Here is a 21261-nt window from a genome sequence, read left to right as displayed (position 1 = left end):
TCACCCCAAATTTAAAAGGTGTACCATGTATAGTGGTTTCCAACCACTTCATATTAAACTTGTGTGATCACTCCAATGAGTCCGTCAAAGAAAAGTCTCCCCCTCTCCAGTCATCCGGTATATACCAAGTGAAGAGGATAGAAACAAACAAAAAAATATATAATAATTGAGATCCTAGCGTGATATTGTAATACACAATTTTTAATTGCTAAGTGACAAAAAGCAAATACCTGTACAATATTAAAAACAAATGAGGCTTATCTGTGATGCTTTCGGCCAAAGCATATAATCACGGGGTGCCTGCTGCATCCCCCCCTCTGCTCAATGCGTTTCGTCATTCAGTTTTCACCTGGACTTCCTCAGGAGCATAAACATAACATGTCCTAATGCCCATATTTATAGTACTGTTAATTGCGCTAAAAAGTGCCCCCTGCGCCGAAAACCCGGTTCCGGAGGCCTCGGCGCATTCAACTCACTTCCGCTAGCGATTTCCTGGTCCGTGACACGCACGCCCATCTTTGATAGAATCCTCATTGAACAAATGACGGCTGTGGAACGCACAGCCATTTCCGTGGAGCGCACAGCCATTACCGCTGTATAGCTCCGATATTTACATAAAAACAAAAGGCTTGTTTGCAATCGTTCCCACACGGGAGGGCTATCCACGACACTGGAGGGTGCGGTATTGTCCAGACACAGTGCTGACCCTCCATCACTCCATATCGCAGACGGCGGACCATAGTGGAAGCGCCGCAAATCCTCCATTTTTGTTGCTGGAGGATCTCCCCTTAGTTCTAGAGGAATTCCCCACATATAAAATGCATATATTGCAATATATATTATAAAGTGCACATACAGTATTATACGGTTACTTATGCATGTGGGTAAACAGTCACTAAAAAGACGACTAATGCCTAATAACTAAAATAAGAGAATGGGAATAGATTTTTATATAAAATACCTAAATCTGTTTAAAAATGTTTCTAAGGAGGAAGCTATCACCCTAGGTAGGCAGAAGACTTCCAACACTGCACTCCAGGGACTGGTTAGTGAGCAAACAAATTTTTATTTAACACAATGTTTCGAGACCCTGAGTCCCGTCGTCATCATACACCTGACTACAAGACTCAGGGTCTCAAAACGTTGTGTTAAATAAAAATTTGTTTGCTCACTAAAAAGTCCCTGGAGTGCCGTGTTGGAAGTCTTCTGCCTACCTAGGGTGATAGCTTCCTCCTGGACTATATATATATATATATATCTCCTATTCCTAGTCAAGTACTTATTTCTATTTTGGTTACTTGTGTGTTTCCAGTGCGAAGTAAAACTCGCTCCGAAGAGGTCGCGCCTTGAGAGCAGAACCGGTGAGGAGTACGGGGACGAGGACTCCGACTGCGAAGACGAGATGTCGGCCAAAGCCAGATACTTTGCTTATATTAAGCAGGGGCTTTACTTCGTTACCGAAATGGAGCGCTTCGCCCCTCCTCGCAAACGCCAGCGCACCATTACAAAGACCTATCGGCTAGTGAGTCTGAGGTCCACAACGCCAGAGGAACTCTACCAGAGGAAGGTGCGCTGCTGTTATATGGTCATAGGAAATGATATGTAGTGCTCAGATTATATTATATTTTTTAAATCTGGCACCGGCTTTGAATATGATAAGATATTGTTGAAGTCTTTAATTCTGTATGTCCAAGTTGATTACAATTACACAGCAGATGGAGATGGCTGTGCAGCTGTAATAGCCATCAGAGGATCTTTATACTATGTACAGACGCCTCCCCCCCTCCTAGGAAATGCAGACCATGGACTGGGTATACATGCATTTCGTCAACCACTGAATGTCGACAGGGCTAAGGTCAGCAGGGTCGAAAGGTCGACAATGAGAAGGTCGACAGTCAAAAGGTTGACATGAATTTTTCATGTTTTTTTCCTCCCAAATGTCGACATAGTCAACACACACTGTGTTAGTGTACTGTGTCCCCTCGCATGCTTCGGGCACAGTGCATCGCAGCAGTCGGCACACTATGTTGTTCTCCAGCCATGCCGTAATGGATGGTAGGGCATGAAATACCGCATGTCGGCACATGTCGGCTCAAAATAAAAAGTGTGAAAAACTCATGTCGACCTTTTGACTGTCGACTTTCCACACAGTCGACCTAATGCTTGTGTTGACCGTTCCACTCTGTAGACCTTAGGCACGTCGACCTTTTTCAGGTGTCGACCTACGCCCTGTCAACTTTCAGGCGCCGACCCAATGCGCGTCCACCTGGCGACTACAGTTTGTTTGTATTTTTGGTTCAAAAAGAAACGGTCCCCCTTGAGGCAGAAAGGAGGTGTTTTATGCCTTAATCCAGAACAATGGTGAAGTGATAAAGTGCCTGGTGCTTTATCACCGGCCAATCAGCTCCTTACTGTGAAGTTACAGGCTTGGTTTGAAAAATGTCAGGTCGGAGCTGATTGGCCGGTGATAAAGAACAGACACTTTATCACTTCACCAAGCTTAATAAATCTACCCCTGAGCCCTGTAAAACGTCCCAGCAGGGGTGGGGCAAGTATTCTAATGACATGCTAATTTGTGGTTAGTATGTTAATTGCACTGTTGAATTGCGCTCTGTTGCTGCTTTCCTAAGCTTTAATGTAAGCGCTTTGTACCAATGTGTAGCATAGAGTGTGCAGATGGGAGGGCAGCGGGCTGGCAGTGGGGAATCAGGGCCATAGCCCAGGATGTTGTGACTTTAACTACTCTTCTGGGGGAAAGCAGAGGATGATTTAGTTTATTTATTTTATATTTGGCCAATGAAAATGATGACGATTCCTCTATAAGCCAGACGATGGGGATGTTGGAGAAACTTGGAGATAAGGGTGTGGCCTATGTTTCTCTTTCTGCAGATTGAGAATGAAGAGTATGGCGAGGCCTTGTCCTTGGCACACGCCTATGGACTGGACACCGATCTGGTTTATCAGAGACAGTGGAGAAAGTCGGCTGTTAACATCGCAACAATTCAGGACTACCTGGTAGGTTACTGTACAGATAATGTGCGTGGTTTAGATTAAGCATGGTTGAGAAGGGAATGAATTGTGCAGGTCCGAATTTACACTGATCTCAAAGCGGGATCTTATTGGCTATCCAGCTGTCACATGTTTTGGAGTAAAAAAAGTGACAGCCGATAGCCAATAAGATCCCGTTATGAGATCTGGGTAAATCCGGACCTGCACATCTCTAGGCTGAATGTAATCTTTAGTCTTCATTTCCACTCGTGTCTATTGTGGGGATTTTACCATTTTTTTATGGCTAGAATTGTGCACGAAAACAGGTCTGTAATCTGCATTTCCCATAACCTCAGACCCACTCATGTGTGGAAGTGTTGTGGAATATATTCGGCAGTTGTGTGCCCTATTCTATGCATTTTTCTTCTGATTCTAAGTTTATCAAAAAGTATAAAGGCAAGCTCCACCTTCCATGACATTAACTTTCTCAATCCCAACCATTTTCGTTCCCTATCGGGGAATATGGATCTTTAAACATGTTTATCATTGAACAATAAGATGCGCAATTCAGGAATAAGTAGCAAAGTTGAGGAAAATGTTCACAATATACTCTAAACCAGGCATCAGTCTAAGGGCCCTAGGTTGAAAGCTGAGGGTCCCCTATTTTCATGGGTTCAAGAATTTGGCCCTTGGAAAACTGGAGATATCTGACTTCAAAGCAGTGGTCCCCATCCAAGCCTGTTTAATTGCTCTTCCCAGTCATATATTTCAAGTTCTGTCTGACTTAAAGTTTTTCTGAGGGTATATTCCAAAAACTGGGGCTCTCCCCCTTTGATGGACACTAGCAGCTTGTCTCTACTGTTCCCAGAACCAGAGATATCAGCCTTCCAGCAGCTGGTTACTGCGCCAGCTCCACACACCTGGTATGTAGTTTTATATTCTCGTTGGCAGATTGCTCTGCCCAGGGCTATTTTTGTGCAGGCTCCAGCAGGAACTGAGGCCCTTATTCTAGTTCACTCTTTCAGACAAAATATTTATTAGATGGACAAAACCATGTGCACTGCAGGTGAGGCAGGTGTTACTTGTGCAGAGATAATTAGATTTGGGTGGGGTTTTTTTTACACCTGCCTCACCTGCAGTGCACATGGTTTTGTCCATCTAAGAAATATTTTGTCAGAAAGAGTGAACTAGAATAAGGGCCTCAGTTCCTGCTGGAGCCTGCACAAAAATAGCCCTGGCTCTGCCTCCTGAACTCTGATCCCCTAGTCCCCAATACCATTTGGTAGGTGGGATTCTCTCGTTTTTAATTCCATTAAAATCTAAGAAATCTATTTCCGAAAAATTTAGATATCTGCAGTCAAGCAAGCTGTTCTCCCACCAGAAAATTATGAATAATAAACCCACTCCACTATACACCCCTCCTCTGCATATTAAACATCCTCTGCCACCCTGGAAGTTATGTATCAGGGCCCCTTCATTCAGCCCTATGCCCCCTTCTTCCACCTCATCTTCCACCATCTGTGCAGTAAAGGGGTAATTAGTGGAAATTCCTGATCCAGGCCCTACATGCTGAGCGGTTGATATAATACCCCTACCAACCGCGGGACATCAAAGCTTCTCCTAACGCTGGAGGATCTGTAGGGGCCCCAATACATTGCTATGCCCAGGGGTCTACACTGCTGTTGACTCCCCTGTATGTATATATCTGACATAAATGTGGGTGAAAATCTGGGATCCAGTGACCATCAAGCAGTATGGTTCAAAATAAAGACAGAGACTGACTCATCGCACACAAAAACTAAGGTGTTAGATTTTAGGAAGGCTGATTTTGTAGAGATGGTAAACTCTGTAAGGGATTCTTTGGCAGAGTGGAGGAACTTGGAAGGAGTGCAGGATAAGTGGGAAAAATTAAAAAGTGCAATTCTAAAAGCAACAGGACTTTGTGTCAAAAGAGTTAGGAAAAACACAATAAAAAGAAAGCCATTGTGGTTTGCAAAAGAAGTAGCAAGTATTGTGAAAGCAAAAATGAAGAAAGAGGACAAAGAGGTGTATCTTGTTAGACAGAAGGAGGCTAAGAAGGTAATCAGATGTGCAAAAGCACAGGCTGAAGAGAAAATGGCCCAGTCAGTGGGTAAAGGGGGGGAAACTATTTTTAGGTATATAAGTGAAAGGAGAAAAACAAAAAGTGGAATAATTAGACTGAAGACAGAGAGTGGACGTTTTTTGGAGGGGGACAATGTAATAGCAGATAATATTAATAATTATTTCTGCTCAGTATTCACTGCTGAAAGAGAGGGGAAGGGGCCACAGTTAAGTTGCAAGTATAGTCAGAAAACTGAGGGAGAGACAAGTACATTTACAGAGGAGAAAGTCCTCACAGAACTCTCAAAACTGAAAGTGGATAAATCAATGGGGCCAGATGGGATACATCCAAGGATACTAAAAGAGCTTAAAGGGCAGCTTGTAAAACCAATAACATAATTATTCAACCAGTCACTAGCTACTGGAGTAATCCCAGAGGACTGGAAAACAGCAAATGTAGTCCCACTGCACAAAAGTGGAAGCAAGGAAGAGGTAAGCAACTATCGACCAGTGAGCCTTACATCGGTAGTAGGGAAATTGATGGAAACACTCTTAAAACAAAGAGTTGTAGAATATCTCAAAACCAGCAATTTACAGGATCCAAAACAGCATGGGTTTACTGGGGGAAGATCATGTCAAACAAATCTTATTGACTTTTTTGAATGGGTGACTAAAGTAATAGATCAAGGTGGGGCTGTAGATGTAGCTTATCTAGACTTTAGTAAAGCTTTTGACACTGTCCCACATCGCAGACTGTTAAATAAACTTGAAAGCTTGGGATTGGATTCTAAGATAGTTGAATGGATAAGAGCGTGGTTGCAGGATAGAAAACAGAGAGTTGTAGTAAACGGAGTACAGTCAAAGGAGGGAAAGGTTACAAGTGGAGTACCCCAGGATTTGTACTTGGACCGGTGCTTTTAAATATCTTTATTGGTGATATTGCAAATGGAATTGAGGGTAAAATGTGCCTTTTTGCAGATGACACAAAGGTATACAACAGGGTTGACACACCAGGAGGGGTAAAACAAATAAGTGAGGATCTAGGTAGATTAGAGGAATGGTCAAGAGCATGGCAACTACAGTTTAATGCCAAAAAATGCAAAATCATGCACTTGGGTCTCAGAAATCCAAAGACTAAATATAGTATAAATGGCACTATAATGCACATGTTCCACTCTACCTTTTCGCACAATGCTAGGGGCGTATCTATTTTGGTCAAGAAAACCATTAATTTCCACCTCACTCACCATCAAATAGATCAATACGGTAGATATATCTTCTTGAGGGCACACATTAACCATACCCTTATGAACCTACTTGCTATATATATCCCCCCCCCCCCCTACAGCAATGAGGTGCTCAGGAAGGCGGTAACGTTCCTAGCCTCTTTCCAATCAGCTCCAATCGTTTCTATAGGGGACTTTAATAATATCTTAGATAAACACCTGGACAAACTATCAGGCCCAGAACGCCCTACACACCCCGCTGCCCCTGCCCCGTTTGCAAAACTTCTTAACAAGCTTAATTTGGTCGATGCTTGGAGATTTAGACATCCAAAGCAAATACAGTTCTCCTGTTACTCTGCGGGACATCAGGCATTCTCCAGAATAGACCTGGCGCTTGTCTCTCCAGACACAAAATGATGGCAATTGAATACCTACAGAGAGGGATATCAGACCACTCCCCTATAGCGATCACCCTTGATCTTCTGCCGCCTAGGGGTGCTGCCACCTGGCGACTAAACCCCTTCTGGCTTACCCTCATGACGGATGACGGAGGAATGGTTGAGGAGTGGGGGGATTTCCAGAAGAATAATGCCTCCTGCATAGATTCTGGTATACGACATGATACGTTTAAGGCCGTTATGCGGGGATCTCTTATAAAAAAAAATAGCAGCCATTAAAAAAGCTAGTAGGGCGGAGGAAGTGAGACTGGAGAAAACATGCTCCCAGAGAGAGGCCACCTACTTGGAATCGGGACTGATTGGGGATAGGGAGGGGTGGGATGAGGCACGTAAGGCTTGGACTGACTATCTACTAGATAAGTCCAGGCGCGGGCTTCTCTTCTCCTCACATGCAAGATACTCCCAGTCGGATGTAAGCGGCACCTACTTGGCATATCTCGCCCGAGATGACAGGACAATGAACTCTGTTCAAAAAATCTGCGACCCTCGGGGTATGGAATATTTCACTACCCCCGAAATCGCTCAAACTTTCTTGTCATTCTATTCCTCGTTGTACTCGTCTCGGGCGACATACACTCCGAATCAATTAGCTCAATACCTCTCACGGATCCCAATCCCCACCCTTACCCAGAATGCTGTCGACCTTTTAGAAGCCGATATCACAGCCTCGGAGATTGAGGCAGCCATTGCCTCTTTCCCAAACAAAAAATCCCCTGGTAGCGATGGCATCCCGATAGAGGTGTACAAAAAACATAAGGAATACTTCGTCCCCTATCTCCTCCAGCTATATAACGATCTTATACGGGATGGCGGTCTCCCCCCATCCATGTCAGAGGCAATAATAGTGGTGATCCCAAAACCTGGAAAAGACCCCACCCTCCCAGATTCTTACCGCCCTATCTCACTCCTCCAGACAGACGTGAAGATACTAGCAAAAATTCTAGCAATTAGACTTAACGCGGTGATCACTACGGTGATACACGAAGACCAATCGGGCTTTATGCCAGGGCGGTCCACAACCCGAAACCTTAGGCGGCTCTTTTGTCATCTGCAGGGGGGTACGAACTGTGGGTCGGGGGCGGTGGTGGTGTCACTTGATGCTGCCAAAGCCTTCGACTCCGTTGAATGGGGTTACTTATGGGAGGTCCTGCGTTGTTTTGCTTTTGGTCCTGTTTTCATTAACCGGGTCCGCCTCCTCTATTCCTCCCCGAAGGCCCGTATGTTGGTCAATGGGTTCGTGACATCGGCATTTACACTTCACAGGGGGACTAGACAGGGATGCCCTCTATCCCCCACCCTCTTTGCTTTAGCTATAGAACCCTTGGCTATCTTGCTCCGTACATCCCCACTGATTAAAGGTATTCCCCTGGGGGGACAGACAGATGTGGTTGCTTTATATGCAGACGATACTCTCCTTTTTCTTAATGACGCTGAGACCTCCCTCCAGGCTATGTTGGAAATTGTAGAGACATTTGGGGTGTTCTCGGGCCTCCTGATAAACTGGGGGAAGTCTAGCATCCTTCCCATTTCGGGTATAATTCCAAATGAACTGATCTCCTCCTCTCCTCTCCAGTGGGTCCTGAAGTTCAAATATCTGGGAGTCTGGATCACCCCAAAGGTGACAGAGTTCAGATCGCTTAATATTGACCCGGTCACTACCGAGCTGAGGGGGCGTATTCACCAATGGAAGAAACTCCCCCTTATAGTTATGGGCCGAGTCAATCTTGTCAAAATGACAATACTACCCAAATATTTATACTTACTGCAACACTCCCCAGTCTATATACCCAAGCATACCTTTATGAGTATAAATAGCTTAATCTCATCCTTCATTTGGGGGAACAGACCACCTAGGATTGCATTTAGGACACTAACTAAGTCGAGAGTAGATGGGGGCCTGGGTCTCCCGAATATTCAAGCATACTACATGGCAGCCCAACTAGCGCACCTCTCGGACTGGATCCAGGGACGTTGTGGGTCTACCTTTGAGTGCGCCTATGCCGAGTGTGTGGGGCCCCGTCTCTCTCCGATTCAATTCCTTCTCTCCTTTCCTTACACCCCCACTGTCTCTCCCCTCTTTCGGCAGGCGCTAATGGTGTGGCGACAAGCACATAAGATGTGTGGATGGGGTGGTGTTGAGATGGAGACTCCTCTGTGGTATAACAGAACTTACCCTGAATTTAGGCGACTCTCATGTGATGGTTTTTGGATGGGGGTGGGTCTAAACTCCGTCTCCCAGCTATTTCTGGAGGGATCTATTAAAACATTTCAACAGTTGTCTGAAGAATTCCAGCTGTCAAACAGGCTTTTCTTCCGTTACCTACAACTGCGACATGCCGCTCAGGCCCAGTTTAGCAACCTCCCTCCCTCCACCTCCATATCCCCAGTTAAAACCCTTCTTAACAATCTCCCTAAAAAAGCTCAGGTGTCTACTATATATGGCTACCTTATTGGCCACATAGATTTTGGCAGTCTGGATACCCTAAAGGCTAAGTGGGAACCTAATATAGGGACCTTAGAAGACGAACAATGGGTGCAGATCCTCAGCTCTGTCAAATATACTACCCCGTGTATGAGATACCAACAAATCTCATTTTATGTTCTACATAAAGCCTACCGCTCCCCCACGTCCATGTTCAGAGCAGGGCTTAGACCAGATGACATGTGCCCTAGATGTGCCTCACCCGCTGCCGACTTTTGGCACATGCTCTGGTCTTGCCCACAGATCCATGCATTCTGGGAAGCGGTTTGGGCAGATATAGTTATTACTGAGCCCTCTAGCCCGGCCATTGACCCTAAATACTGTATGTTCGCCCTCGACTTTGAAGAAAATTTTTCGCCCGCGATATATAAATATGTTCTTTGTTTAACAACCCTGGCTAAGGTCCTTATTGCCAGGAAGTGGTTTGACACTACGTACCCAAATATCTATAGTTGGAGAGCCCTAGTGAATGAGGTTTCTGGGCACGAGAGATTCACCTACAGATCCAGAGGCACGCTCGCCTCATATCTGAACAAGTGGAGCAGATGGACCTCCTCCAGATTCGCCACGGCCATTGATATCCAACACAATCTCAATACTGGGTGAATAAACCGATAAAGAAGATTATTATTAAGGCATCAAGTTAAATGACAACCCAACACACTTCTATATCCTTGATCATGCACATCTCTGAACCATGACGGTACACAATTACCATGCACAGGTTATGTTATTCTCTTCGGATTTTATTTTGTTTTTTTTTCTATCTTTTACCTTCTCTCCCTTCTATCTCTCTTTCTCCCTTAAGAGAGGTAGTAAGATCTTAAAGTAGTTTAGTTATTTAGCTGAAACGTTGAAAAAATAAACAATGTTAGTCCCCAAATGTATAGCACGAGGCGTACAATTGTAATGTCTAAGCATATAATCTGTTGAACTGATTATGCAAGTAATACACAAACAATGTTTATGGAAAATGAGATATTTAATATCAATATACTGAACAGACATAATTGTATCACTCTTGAAGTTGTATGCTTGTGCTAAATGTACATTTTATTTGCAATAAAAAATTACACAATTAAAAAAAAAAAAAAGCACTATAATGGAAACTACTGAGGAAGAGAGGGATCTAGGTGTCACTATTTCAGGGGACTTAAAAGCAGGTAGGCAATGTAACAAAGCAATGAAGAAGGCAAGTCAGATGCTTGGTTGCATAGGGAGAGGTATCAGCAGTAGAAAGAAAGAAGTAATAATGCCACTGTATAGGTCATTGGTACGACCTCACCTAGAGTATTGTGTTCAGTTCTGGAGGCCATATCTCCAGAAGGATATAAATACATTAGAGACTGTACAAAGAAGGGCAACTAAAATGGTGCATGGCCTACATCACAAAACGTTCCAGGAAAGACTAAAAGATCTTAATATGTATACTTTAGAGCAGAGAAGGGAAAGGGGGGACATGAGAGAAACTTTCAAATATATCAAGGGTTTTAACAAGTTACAGGTGGGAGATATTCTTCACAGGAAGAGGAGCAGCAGAACACGAGGACATGCACTGAAACTAGAGGGAGGAAGATTCAGGGCAAATGTGAGGAAGAATTACTTCACAGAAAGAGTAGTAGATAAGTGGAATAGCCTCCCATCAGAGGTGGTAGACGCAAATACAGTAGTACAATTTAAACCTGCTTGGGATAAGCATATTGATATCCTTACAAAAAAATAAGGATCAAATATGGTTTGAGGTAACATGTTTAAAAAAGGGGCAGACTAGATGGGCCAAGTGGTTCTTATCTGCCGTCAAATTCTATGTTTCTATGTTTTTTATATATATATATATATATATATATATATATGTATGTATATGTATGTATACTATATGTATAAGCATTATTTATATACATTTGGTCTATCTATAATACTTTAACTGACCCTACATATACTGGGTCACCTAAGTGTCCAGCTCCGTGCTTTGCCCCGCCCCCTTCTGAAAATCCTGCGTTTGCCCCTCGGCATGTCCAAACTGTGGCCCTCCAGTTGTTGTGAAACTACACATCCCAGCATGCCTTGCCATTGCTTTAGCATTCCCTAATAGCAAAACTGTGGCAAGGCATGATGGGAATTGCAGTTTCACAACAGCTGGAGGGCCACAGTTTGGACATGCCTGGTCTAAACAGTCAAAAATCATCCCTGATATCTGTATACTTTTACCAGTTTCTTTGCAACTTAAAAATACTAATCCTAAATACCTAGTACACTATTTGTAACCATGGATGCAAAATTAAGAAAACAAGTACAGTACGCAGGGAACTGTGCCAGTGGTCTGGTGCCACACGGCGTAGAAGGAATACGGATATAAGGACACATCAGTAAGTCCCATGGCTGTGGGTTGGCTTCTATAGAGTCCACCGTTTACACTGACAGATCCCAGTTCTGGTCTGGCGTCAGGTTGGGACAATCCTGATGTAATCTCACCATTCCGGATTAGAAACTGACCCGGATTAATGTGAGACAGTTAATTCTAAAACAATGATTCTGTCTTCCAGATGCTTATATCTGCAGCTTACCGTAAGTCTCGGATCTTCTTTCATGCCCCTTTCATGCAAATACTCTTACAAACACAGAATCCAATTACTTTATTAATCTGAAATAGTCGCTTTCAGGTACAGCGAGTTCATCATAATTATTCCAATACATTTTCATCCTGGGTTTACGATCAGTAATCGCCTGAATACATTAACACTTCTCCATTATTTCATTAGTTGCTTTGCGAAGAATAATGCAATTAAATAAGATGCTAAGTCTTATTGTGTTACACTGTTTATTTGCGGTGTCTGCAACTTTCGTAATGACTTTTGTTTGTGCTAATGCTGAATATACAGCTGTATAGACAGGGGCATATTCACAGTTGCACGCAAGCCATACTGCGTGTGAAAGGTCTCTGCATATCCCGCAGTTGCTTCTACAGATCTATCTACATTCATCTATCCTACCTATGGCGGTCGAATTACAAAGTAAGGCGCATTTCAGCCTGTCGCAGACTGGCGGCGCATTCAGCAACGTGGCGAGTATGGCGTTGCTGGTGAGTGTAATGCCGCTAACACATTCTCAGAACACTGAGCTGACATGTCTACGCCTAGTTACATCCATTCCGCTACAAGTATAGATACGGCTGAGCGCACACTGGGCTCTAATGTATGTGCAATGCAGGAAGTCGCAAGATCTGGAGATGTGTACTGTGCTGCAGTTAGAGCGGGCTGGAGGGCGTTAGTGCAGATGTGATCGCACAGCAACGCAAGGGAGAGATGACAGGCTGCCACTGTATTTATTTATTTATTAACAGTTTCTTATATAGCGCAGCATATTCCGTTGCGCTTTACAATAGCAGACAGTGAAACAACAAAACAGGGTATTTACAGACAGTCAAAATGTAGGAGGGCCCTGCTCGCAAGCTTACAATCTATAGGGAAATAGGCATTGATACATAAGGATAGATACTGTATTCTTTATTGCATCGATTCCACTGTAGCTGCCTTTCTCCAGAGCTCAGCACATGGCACTGAGCAGCGTCTGCTGAGCTGGGGTGAGAATCTGTGCTGCAGGGGCAGCCTGTCCTCTCTCTCTCTCCCACTACCCGGCTGACTGGGAAAGTGGGCCCAGGATCATCCATCAGACCCGGGCTCAGGAAAAAAGTACCTTTGGTCTATTTACATTTAGCAATTACGAGGATCTGAATCTGTTGCAAAGGTAAACGATATTGTACATCGTTGTTGTTTTTTATTTTCAGAGTAAAATTAGGAAGAGGTCCTGGGTTCTACATGAATGTCTAGAGAGAGTTCCTGAGAACGTGGATGCAGCCAAGGAATTGCTGATGTTTGGCCTAAAGGGAACAGACCTGGAAGCTCTTGTTGCCATAGGGAAAGGGGAGGATGGCGGACGGTATGTCAAGGTTTCACTGTGTTTGTTTCCTATGTGACAGTCAGTGCGTGGCCAGGCTGGTAATCGGATAAACCAGAGAGAGAAATACTCTCCAGAGTGCGCTACGGAAGTGCGGGCGCCTGTGTTGCTTACATAAATGGCGACCGTTCACTCGTGAGTCGTATCGCCTGATTAATGATCCCCTGCCCAAGACAGCGCAATGAAGTGCTTCACTCCTTAACATGTTAATGCATGCGTAAATTCATTTACCAATCTTCAATCTCGCTCGTTCTAATTATCCTTTTCCTATCTGATGGTTATGATAATTAGCAGACTTCACTAAAATGTTGTGTAATAATATACAGTCTCTTGAGCTCTTTGATCCAGAGCAATGTATTATCATTATAGCGGGCATTTTACCAACATCATCCGAGCAGCTGAGCCGCTCCCCTGTTGCTTCTTGATAACCACTTAAAATGTGGGTTTTAATGTATAATATATGCGGCTGCTCTTTCGTGGAAATAACCTGTGTTGGAGTGGACAGCTATTTCCCCAGGAACCTTCCTGCACCAAGAAACAGACTATGTATGAAGGTGCCCACACATGGTGCGATAGACATACTGTAGACATCGCACCTTGTTTCTTTTGGTTTTAGAAAACTATGTGCATACAGTCATTTTTGTACTGGTCGCATCTAGTTCAAATTGCATGCACTTGTAGCATATCGCATGCGATTTGATGCCAACCAGTACAAAATGCATCAAGCACTAGTGTTCCTTCTAGGAACTGGGCAGGGTGGGGGCGCACGTGGGCAACATAAAGGGGGCTGACGGGGCCTGCCATGGTGGTTGGGCCCGAGCCGCTGACATCACCAAATGAGGCAGGCCAGCCGCCGCCGTCACCAAAGGAGGGTGGGCCTGGCCCCGCCGAAGTCACTCCGGGGGAAGCGCTGGAAGCTCTGGCATCTACGGTGGCATTGGGGTTTCCCGTGCGAATCGGCGGGGACAGGCAGCAGGCTGTTCTAGCAAGGCGCTGCTAGAGGGGCAGGGTGCATTTTGCCCTTTAAAATTGGGCAGATCGCAGCGTCCCGCTAAAACAGCCTAGCGTGAACACTAGAACATACATGTCACTGTGGGTGGGCACCTTGACAGCTAAAGGCAATATGTCACCCAGATTTGTTATTTTATTACATCTTGCCCCATGATGTTGCACCAATTCCCCTCACTACCATGTGGAGGGATGTGTACCGAAGGCAGCCGCCCGCCCCCAGCACGCATCGGGCCGCCCGCTTAGTCATGGGAATGCCCAGCGGTTTCATGGAGATGCCCATAAAACGCTGGGAGTTCCCATGGCTGACCCCTGTCCCTGCTGCCGTCCACCCCCGTCCTTCCCCGAACCTCGCGAACGGCTCAGCGACTATGCAATTCTCCATTAGCCAAAGCCCCAAACATCGGAACGGGGCTGGAATCGGCCCTGTCTGAATTAGAATGACCCTCATTATATAATGCTGATAAAAGCTACATTAGCATCTGATTTCCTGCACATTACTTATGTTCTATTACTTATATATATATATTAGATTCATATTACCTGGAGATGTAGACATTGACGACATCCCGTACGAGGAGTTCTTATCTCCAGAAGAAGAAGCAGAAAGCAGGAACGAAAGGGAAGAGCAGAAGCGTAAGGAACTTATCCAGCAGGTGGATTTTGAGAAGTGAGTTTAGTTCTGTAATTGGTGATTCAGCTTTTTCGATATGAATATTGTAATGTTCTGATTGGCTACTGGTTGTTCTGTCCCTGTATTAATGGTCTTATTGGCTACACAATATTCTATGCCTCTCCATATTCTAGCACCCTGATTGGCTAACTTCACAGGGTCTCCCTGGCTAAAGTAATCTACCTGCAACGAGATGACGCAGGCCTGAGATTCCTTGGGAAGTATTGACCCCGCGCACACACGCACATGCACACACATGGCAGTATTCAATGCTCCCGATTCACCGTTTTTTTTCCGGCAAATCGGACTGTTTTTACTCTCTGCAGTGAATTTTTTCACTGAAAATCTGATTCACCCTATTCAATGTTCCCTAGTCACCGAAAGCGAACAGTGAATGCCGGCCAGTTCTCCGTTTCATGCTCGCTGCAAGTCGCTGGTGTATTTCAATGGGGTTTTCACTGGGATTTGCCGAGAGTGTATTCAATGCTAGGATGGAGAACTGCTTTCAGCATGATATTCGCCATGATTCACCGTTTTGCATTTGACATCTTTTTAAGGTGAACTGGAAAGTGATCTTTTAAAATAAGTTTTCTTTTTCAGCACATGAATATATATTTAATTATTATTATTTTTTTTTTCACATTCGCCAGCAGGGGGCGGGGAGCCGCTCATTAGATATTCACTTCACACTGGTCCCGCTCATTACATATGAACGAGCGAGACCAGTGCAGCGGCTCCCTCCAACGTGTCCCTGCCAGCTTGTGCTGCCTGTGTCCCCGGGAGCCCCCTCCCCCCACACATTCTGGCACACGCAGGGAGGCTTCCATCTCCGTGCCTGCTGCCCGCGGGGGTTAAATATCGCCTTCGGGGGCAGTGAGCCCCTGCAGCATTAAATATGGTGACAAGGAGGGCTGGCAGAGAATGCCCCAGCCCTCCGGAACACGGCGAATGTGCAGCGAATCCTAAACCGGATTCGCTGCACTTGCCGAAAAAAGGCATTGAGTACTGCCCATAGAGTAAAGGACTACAGGTCTCAGCAATCCTTCCCCAAATGCTGGCACTTGGAGATCCAAAAGTGCCAGCATAAGTGGCATTAAGGGTTCGCTAGCACCGATAGTCCCACTGTAAAGGAAACATCAAAAATAGTACACACACGCAAGTCCTGTAATACACACTCACCCTCACTGTACACACTCACCCTCACTGTACACACTCACTCTCACTGTACACACTCACCCTCACACTCACCTTCTCACTGGCACACACTTGTGCACAGGTTGGTTCCAAACACCAGTGCGTCACAGTGAAAGCAGCCCTGTAGCGGACAAGGCACAGAGCATTTCATGTGTTTACTCCTCTTCTGCTAATATGAAATCTTTATCTCACAGCTTAACCCTCGAGCAGAAAGAGATATGCCGCTGTAGGCTTAAGCTGTTAATGTACCTAGATCGTCTGTCAACGTACGAGGTAAGGACAACGACTAATGCTATACATCCATTCTGATTGTCTACTTGCTGTACATTAAGTCTTAATGTTACGGTTTATCATTAGCATTAAGTTATGTTTTCTACCAAAGGTCCAAGTTTCCCATGCCACCTAGCTGGTGCACTGCTGTAGTCATTACTAACTGCCACATTCCCCAGATCACCTAGCTGGTGCACAGCTGTAGTCATTACTAACTGTCACATTCCCCAGATCACCTAGCTGGTGCACAGCTGTAGTCATTACTAATGGTTACATTTCCCAGATCCCCTAGCTGGTGCACAGCTGTAGTCATTACTAACGGTTACATTTCCCAGATCACCTAGCTGGTGCACAGCTGTAGTCATTACTAACTGCCACATTCCCCAGATCACGTAGCTGGTGCACAGCTGTAGTCATTACTAATGGTTACATTCCCCAGATCACCTAGCTGGTGCACAGCTGTAGTCATTACTAATGGTTACATTTCCCAGATCCCCTAGCTGGTGCACAGCTGTAGTCATTACTAACGGTTACATTTCCCAGATCACCTAGCTGGTGCACAGCTGTAGTCATTACTAACTGCCACATTCCCCAGATCACCTAGCTGGTGCACAGCTGTAGTCATTACTAACGGTTACATTTCCCAGATCACCTAGCTGGTGCACAGCTGTAGTCATTACTAACTGCCACATTCCCCAGATCACGTAGCTGGTGCACAGCTGTAGTCATTACTAACTGCCACATTTCCCAGATCACCTAGCTCAGTGGTCAGGGAACTCGGTCCTCATTACCCCACGCAGTGCATGTTTTGCAGGACTCCTCACAGAATCACAAGTGAAATAATTAACTCCGCCTGCAGACCTTATAATATGTGTCTGTGAGTAATTAGTACACCTGTGCACCTGCTGGGTTACCAGCAAAACATGCACTGTGTGGGGTAATGAGGACCGAGTTCCCTGACCACTGACCTAGCTGGTGCAACGCTGCAGTCATTACTAACTGTCACACTATCAAACCTGCTGCATTCATCCCTACTATAGATCCACAGGTTGCCTGACACACATGAACTGTGGTAGATCTTGAGGACCGGTTTGGCCACCCCTGGCCTAAAACATTAGTCACTGTTCTAGCTTGCTACCTAAATTGTCTGGTAATGTTCTGTACCCTCAGTGCCTAATCTCCTATATATTTGGCTACATCTGTCACTCAAAGTGGGTGTCTGTGTCTATAACGCTCTGTTCCTGGACTTTCCTCTTAATGTGTGATTGCCTTCATCTGTGCTAAACACCTTTCTGAGAAATTAACCTGTTTAAAACAGGTGATGGCAATCATACATTAAGGGGAAGTCTAGAAACAGAGCATTGTGTCCCTCCTGGAGAGGGTCATGTTGGAGGGTATGTGACAGAGAACCAGCCCAGTGAGCCCACAGACAGTGCCAGACACCCACTGCCTTCCCATGTTGCCCAGCACTGCTACTCCACAGCCACCAGGTGAGCGCCCCCGTCCCGCGATTTGCGGCAAAACCTCCCCCCCCTCCCGCGATTCGCGGCAAAAACACCTTCTCCCCCACGACCCCCCCTACCGCGATTCGCAGCAAAAACACCCCCGCGACCCCCCCTCCCGCGATTTGCTGCAAAAAGAACCCCCCCACGACCCCTCCCGCAATTCACGGCATAACCACCACCCCGGGACCCCCCCCTCCCGCGAATCGCGGCAAACCCTCCCCGTGACCCCCCCCCCCGATTCGCGGAAAAAACACCCCCCCGCGACCGCCCTCCCGCGATTCGCGGCAAAAAGAACCCCCCCGCGACACCCCCTTGCACGATTGGCGGCACCCCCCCTGCGACCCCCCTCCCGCGATTCGCGGCACACCCCCCCCCCCGCAATTCACAGCAGCCCCAGGATTAAATGGCACATGCAAAACACTGACATGGCTATGGTCGACAATGAAAAAGGTTGACATGAGTTTTTGAAGATTTGTTTTTAATTTTTTTAATTTTTTCATATTCATTGTCATGTGTCGACATGGACACCAATGAAGTGGCACACTTATGTCAACATTTACATGTGTTGACCTTTCTGTGTTGATTTTTTCTTGTGGCGATTCGCGTCACACCCCCCCGCAACCCCCCCTCCCGCGATTCGTGGCACCCCCCGTGACCCCCTACCTCCCGCAATTCGCGGCAACCCCCCACCGGAACCCCTGTGGACCCCGCCCTCCCGCGATTCGCGGCACCCACCCCCGCGACCCCCCCTCCCGCAATTCGCGGCACCCCCCCGTGATTCGCGGCAGCTCCAGAATTAAATTGCACATGGAAAACACTGACATGGCTATGGTCGACAATGAAAAAGGTTGACATGAGTTTTTGAAGTTTTTTTTTAATTTTTTGAATATTTTCATATTCATTCTCATGTGTCGACATGGACACCAATGAAGTGCCACACTTATGTCAACATTTACATGTGTTGACCTTTCTGTGTTGATTTTTTTCTTGTGGCGATTCGCGTCACACCCCCCGCGACCCCCCCCCCCCCTCCCGCAATTCGCGGCAACCCCCCACCGGAACCCCCATGAACCCCGCTCTCCCGCGATTCGCGGCACCCACCCCCCGCAACCCCCCCCCCCCGCAAATCGCGGCACCCCCCGCGATTCACGGCAGCCCCAGGATTAAATGGCACATGCAAAACACTGGCACGGCTATGGTCGACAATGAAAAAGGTTGACATGAGTTTTTGAAGATTTATTTCATTTTTTTAATGTTTTCATATTCATTGTCATGTGTCAACATGGACACCAATGAAGTGGCACACTTATGTCAACATTTACATGTGTTGACCTTTCTGTGTTGATTTTTTCTTGTGGCGATTCGCGTCACACCCCCCGCAACCCCCCCTCCCGCGATTCGCGGCACCCCCCGTGACCCCCCACCTCCCGCAATTCACGGCAACCCCCCACCGGAACCCCTGTGAACCCCGCCCTCCCGCGATTCGCAGCACCCCCCGTGATTCGCGGCAGCTCCAGAATTAAATTGCACATGGAAAACACTGACATGGCTATGGTCGACAATGAAAAAGGTTGACATGAGTTTTTGAAGTTTTTTTGTAATTTTTTGAATATTTTCATATTCATTCTCATGTGTCGACATGGACACCAATGAAGTGCCACACTTATGTCAACATTTACATGTGTTGACCTTTCTGTGTTGATTTTTTTCTTGTGGCGATTCGCGTCACACCCCCCGCAACCCCCCCTCCGGCGATTCGCGGCACCCCGGCACCCCCCCGCGACCCCCCCCTCCCGCAATTCGCGGCAACCCCCCACCGGAACCCCCATGAACCCCGCTCTCCCGCGATTCGCGGCACCCACCCCCCGCAACCCCCCCCCCCGCAAATCGCGGCACCCCCCGCGATTCACGGCAGCCCCAGGATTAAATGGCACATGCAAAACACTGGCACGGCTATGGTCGACAATGAAAAAGGTTGACATGAGTTTTTGAAGATTTATTTCATTTTTTGAATGTTTTCATATTCATTGTCATGTGTCAACATGGACACCAATGAAGTGGCACACTTATGTCAACATTTACATGTGTTGACCTTTCTGTGTTGATTTTTTCTTGTGGCGATTCGCGTCACACCCCCCCGCAACCCCCCCTCCCGCAATTCGCGGCACCCCTCGTGACCCCCCACCTCCCGCAATTCACGGCAACCCCCCACCGGAACCCCTGTGAACCCCCCCCTCCCGCAATTCGCGGCACCCCCCGTGACCCCCCACCTCCCGCAATTCACGGCAACCCCCCACCGGAACCCCTGTGAACCCCGCCCTCCCGCGATTCGCGGCACCCAACCCCGCGACCCCCCCTCCCGCAATTCGCGGCACCCCCCGTGATTCGCGGCAGCTCCAGAATTTAATTGCACATGGAAAACACTGACATGGCTACGGTCGACAATGAAAAAGGTTGACATGAGTTTTTGAAGTTTTTTTTTTTCATTTTTTGAATATTTTCATATTCATTCTCAAGTGTCGACATGGACACCAATGAAGTGCCACACTTATGTCAACATTTACATGTGTTGACCTTTCTGTGTTGATTTTTTCTTGTGGCGATTTGCGTCACACCCCCCCCCACAACCCCCACTTCCGTGATTCACGGCACACACACACACACCTCCCCCGCGATTCCTGGCACCCCACCCCGTGACCCCCCCTCCCATGATTCACGGCACACCCCCGCGACCCCCCCTCCCATGATTCGCCGCAACCCCCACCCCGTAACCCCCCCTCCCGCAATTCGCGGCACCCACCCCCGCGACCCCCCCTCCCGCAATTCGCGGCACCCCCCCCGCGATTCACGGCAGCCCCAGGATTAAATGGCACATGCAAAACACTGGCACGGCTATGGTCGACAATGAAAAAGGTTGACATGAGTTTTTGAAGATTTATTTCATTTTTTGAATGTTTTCATATTCATTGTCATGTGTCAACATGGACACCAATGAAGTGGCACACTTATGTCAACATTTACATGTGTTGACCTTTCTGTGTTGATTTTTTCTTGTGGCGATTCGCGTCACACCCCCCCGCAACCCCCCCTCCCGCAATTCGCGGCACCCCTCGTGACCCCCCACCTCCCGCAATTCACGGCAACCCCCCACCGGAACCCCTGTGAACCCCGCCCTCCCGCGATTCGCGGCACCCAACCCCGCGACCCCCCCTCCCGCAATTCGCGGCACCCCCCGTGATTCGCGGCAGCTCCAGAATTAAATTGCACATGGAAAACACTGACATGGCTACGGTCGACAATGAAAAAGGTTGACATGAGTTTTTGAAGTTTTTTTTTTTCATTTTTTGAATATTTTCATATTCATTCTCAAGTGTCGACATGGACACCAATGAAGTGCCACACTTATGTCAACATTTACATG

General features: G+C 46.6%; 1 protein-coding gene across 1 annotated transcript in view; it reads left to right on the top strand.

Moving 5' to 3' along the window:
- The window catches only part of NBAS (NBAS subunit of NRZ tethering complex), a 540465-nt gene that overhangs the window by 98444 nt on the left and 420760 nt on the right, over positions 1-21261 (top strand). Inside the window, exons 15-19 of the mRNA XM_083178566.1 lie at positions 1313-1567; positions 2890-3015; positions 13021-13172; positions 14731-14868; positions 16260-16338. Coding sequence (XP_083034692.1) covers positions 1313-1567; positions 2890-3015; positions 13021-13172; positions 14731-14868; positions 16260-16338 — 750 coding nt within the window. The remainder of the gene's footprint in view (positions 1-1312; positions 1568-2889; positions 3016-13020; positions 13173-14730; positions 14869-16259; positions 16339-21261) is intronic.

The sequence above is a fragment of the Crinia signifera genome, chromosome 3 (genome assembly GCF_055691185.1).
Source record: "Crinia signifera chromosome 3, ASM5569118v1, whole genome shotgun sequence".
NCBI lineage: Eukaryota > Metazoa > Chordata > Amphibia > Anura > Myobatrachidae > Crinia > Crinia signifera.
This window is presented reverse-complemented; position numbering and strand designations above follow the sequence as displayed.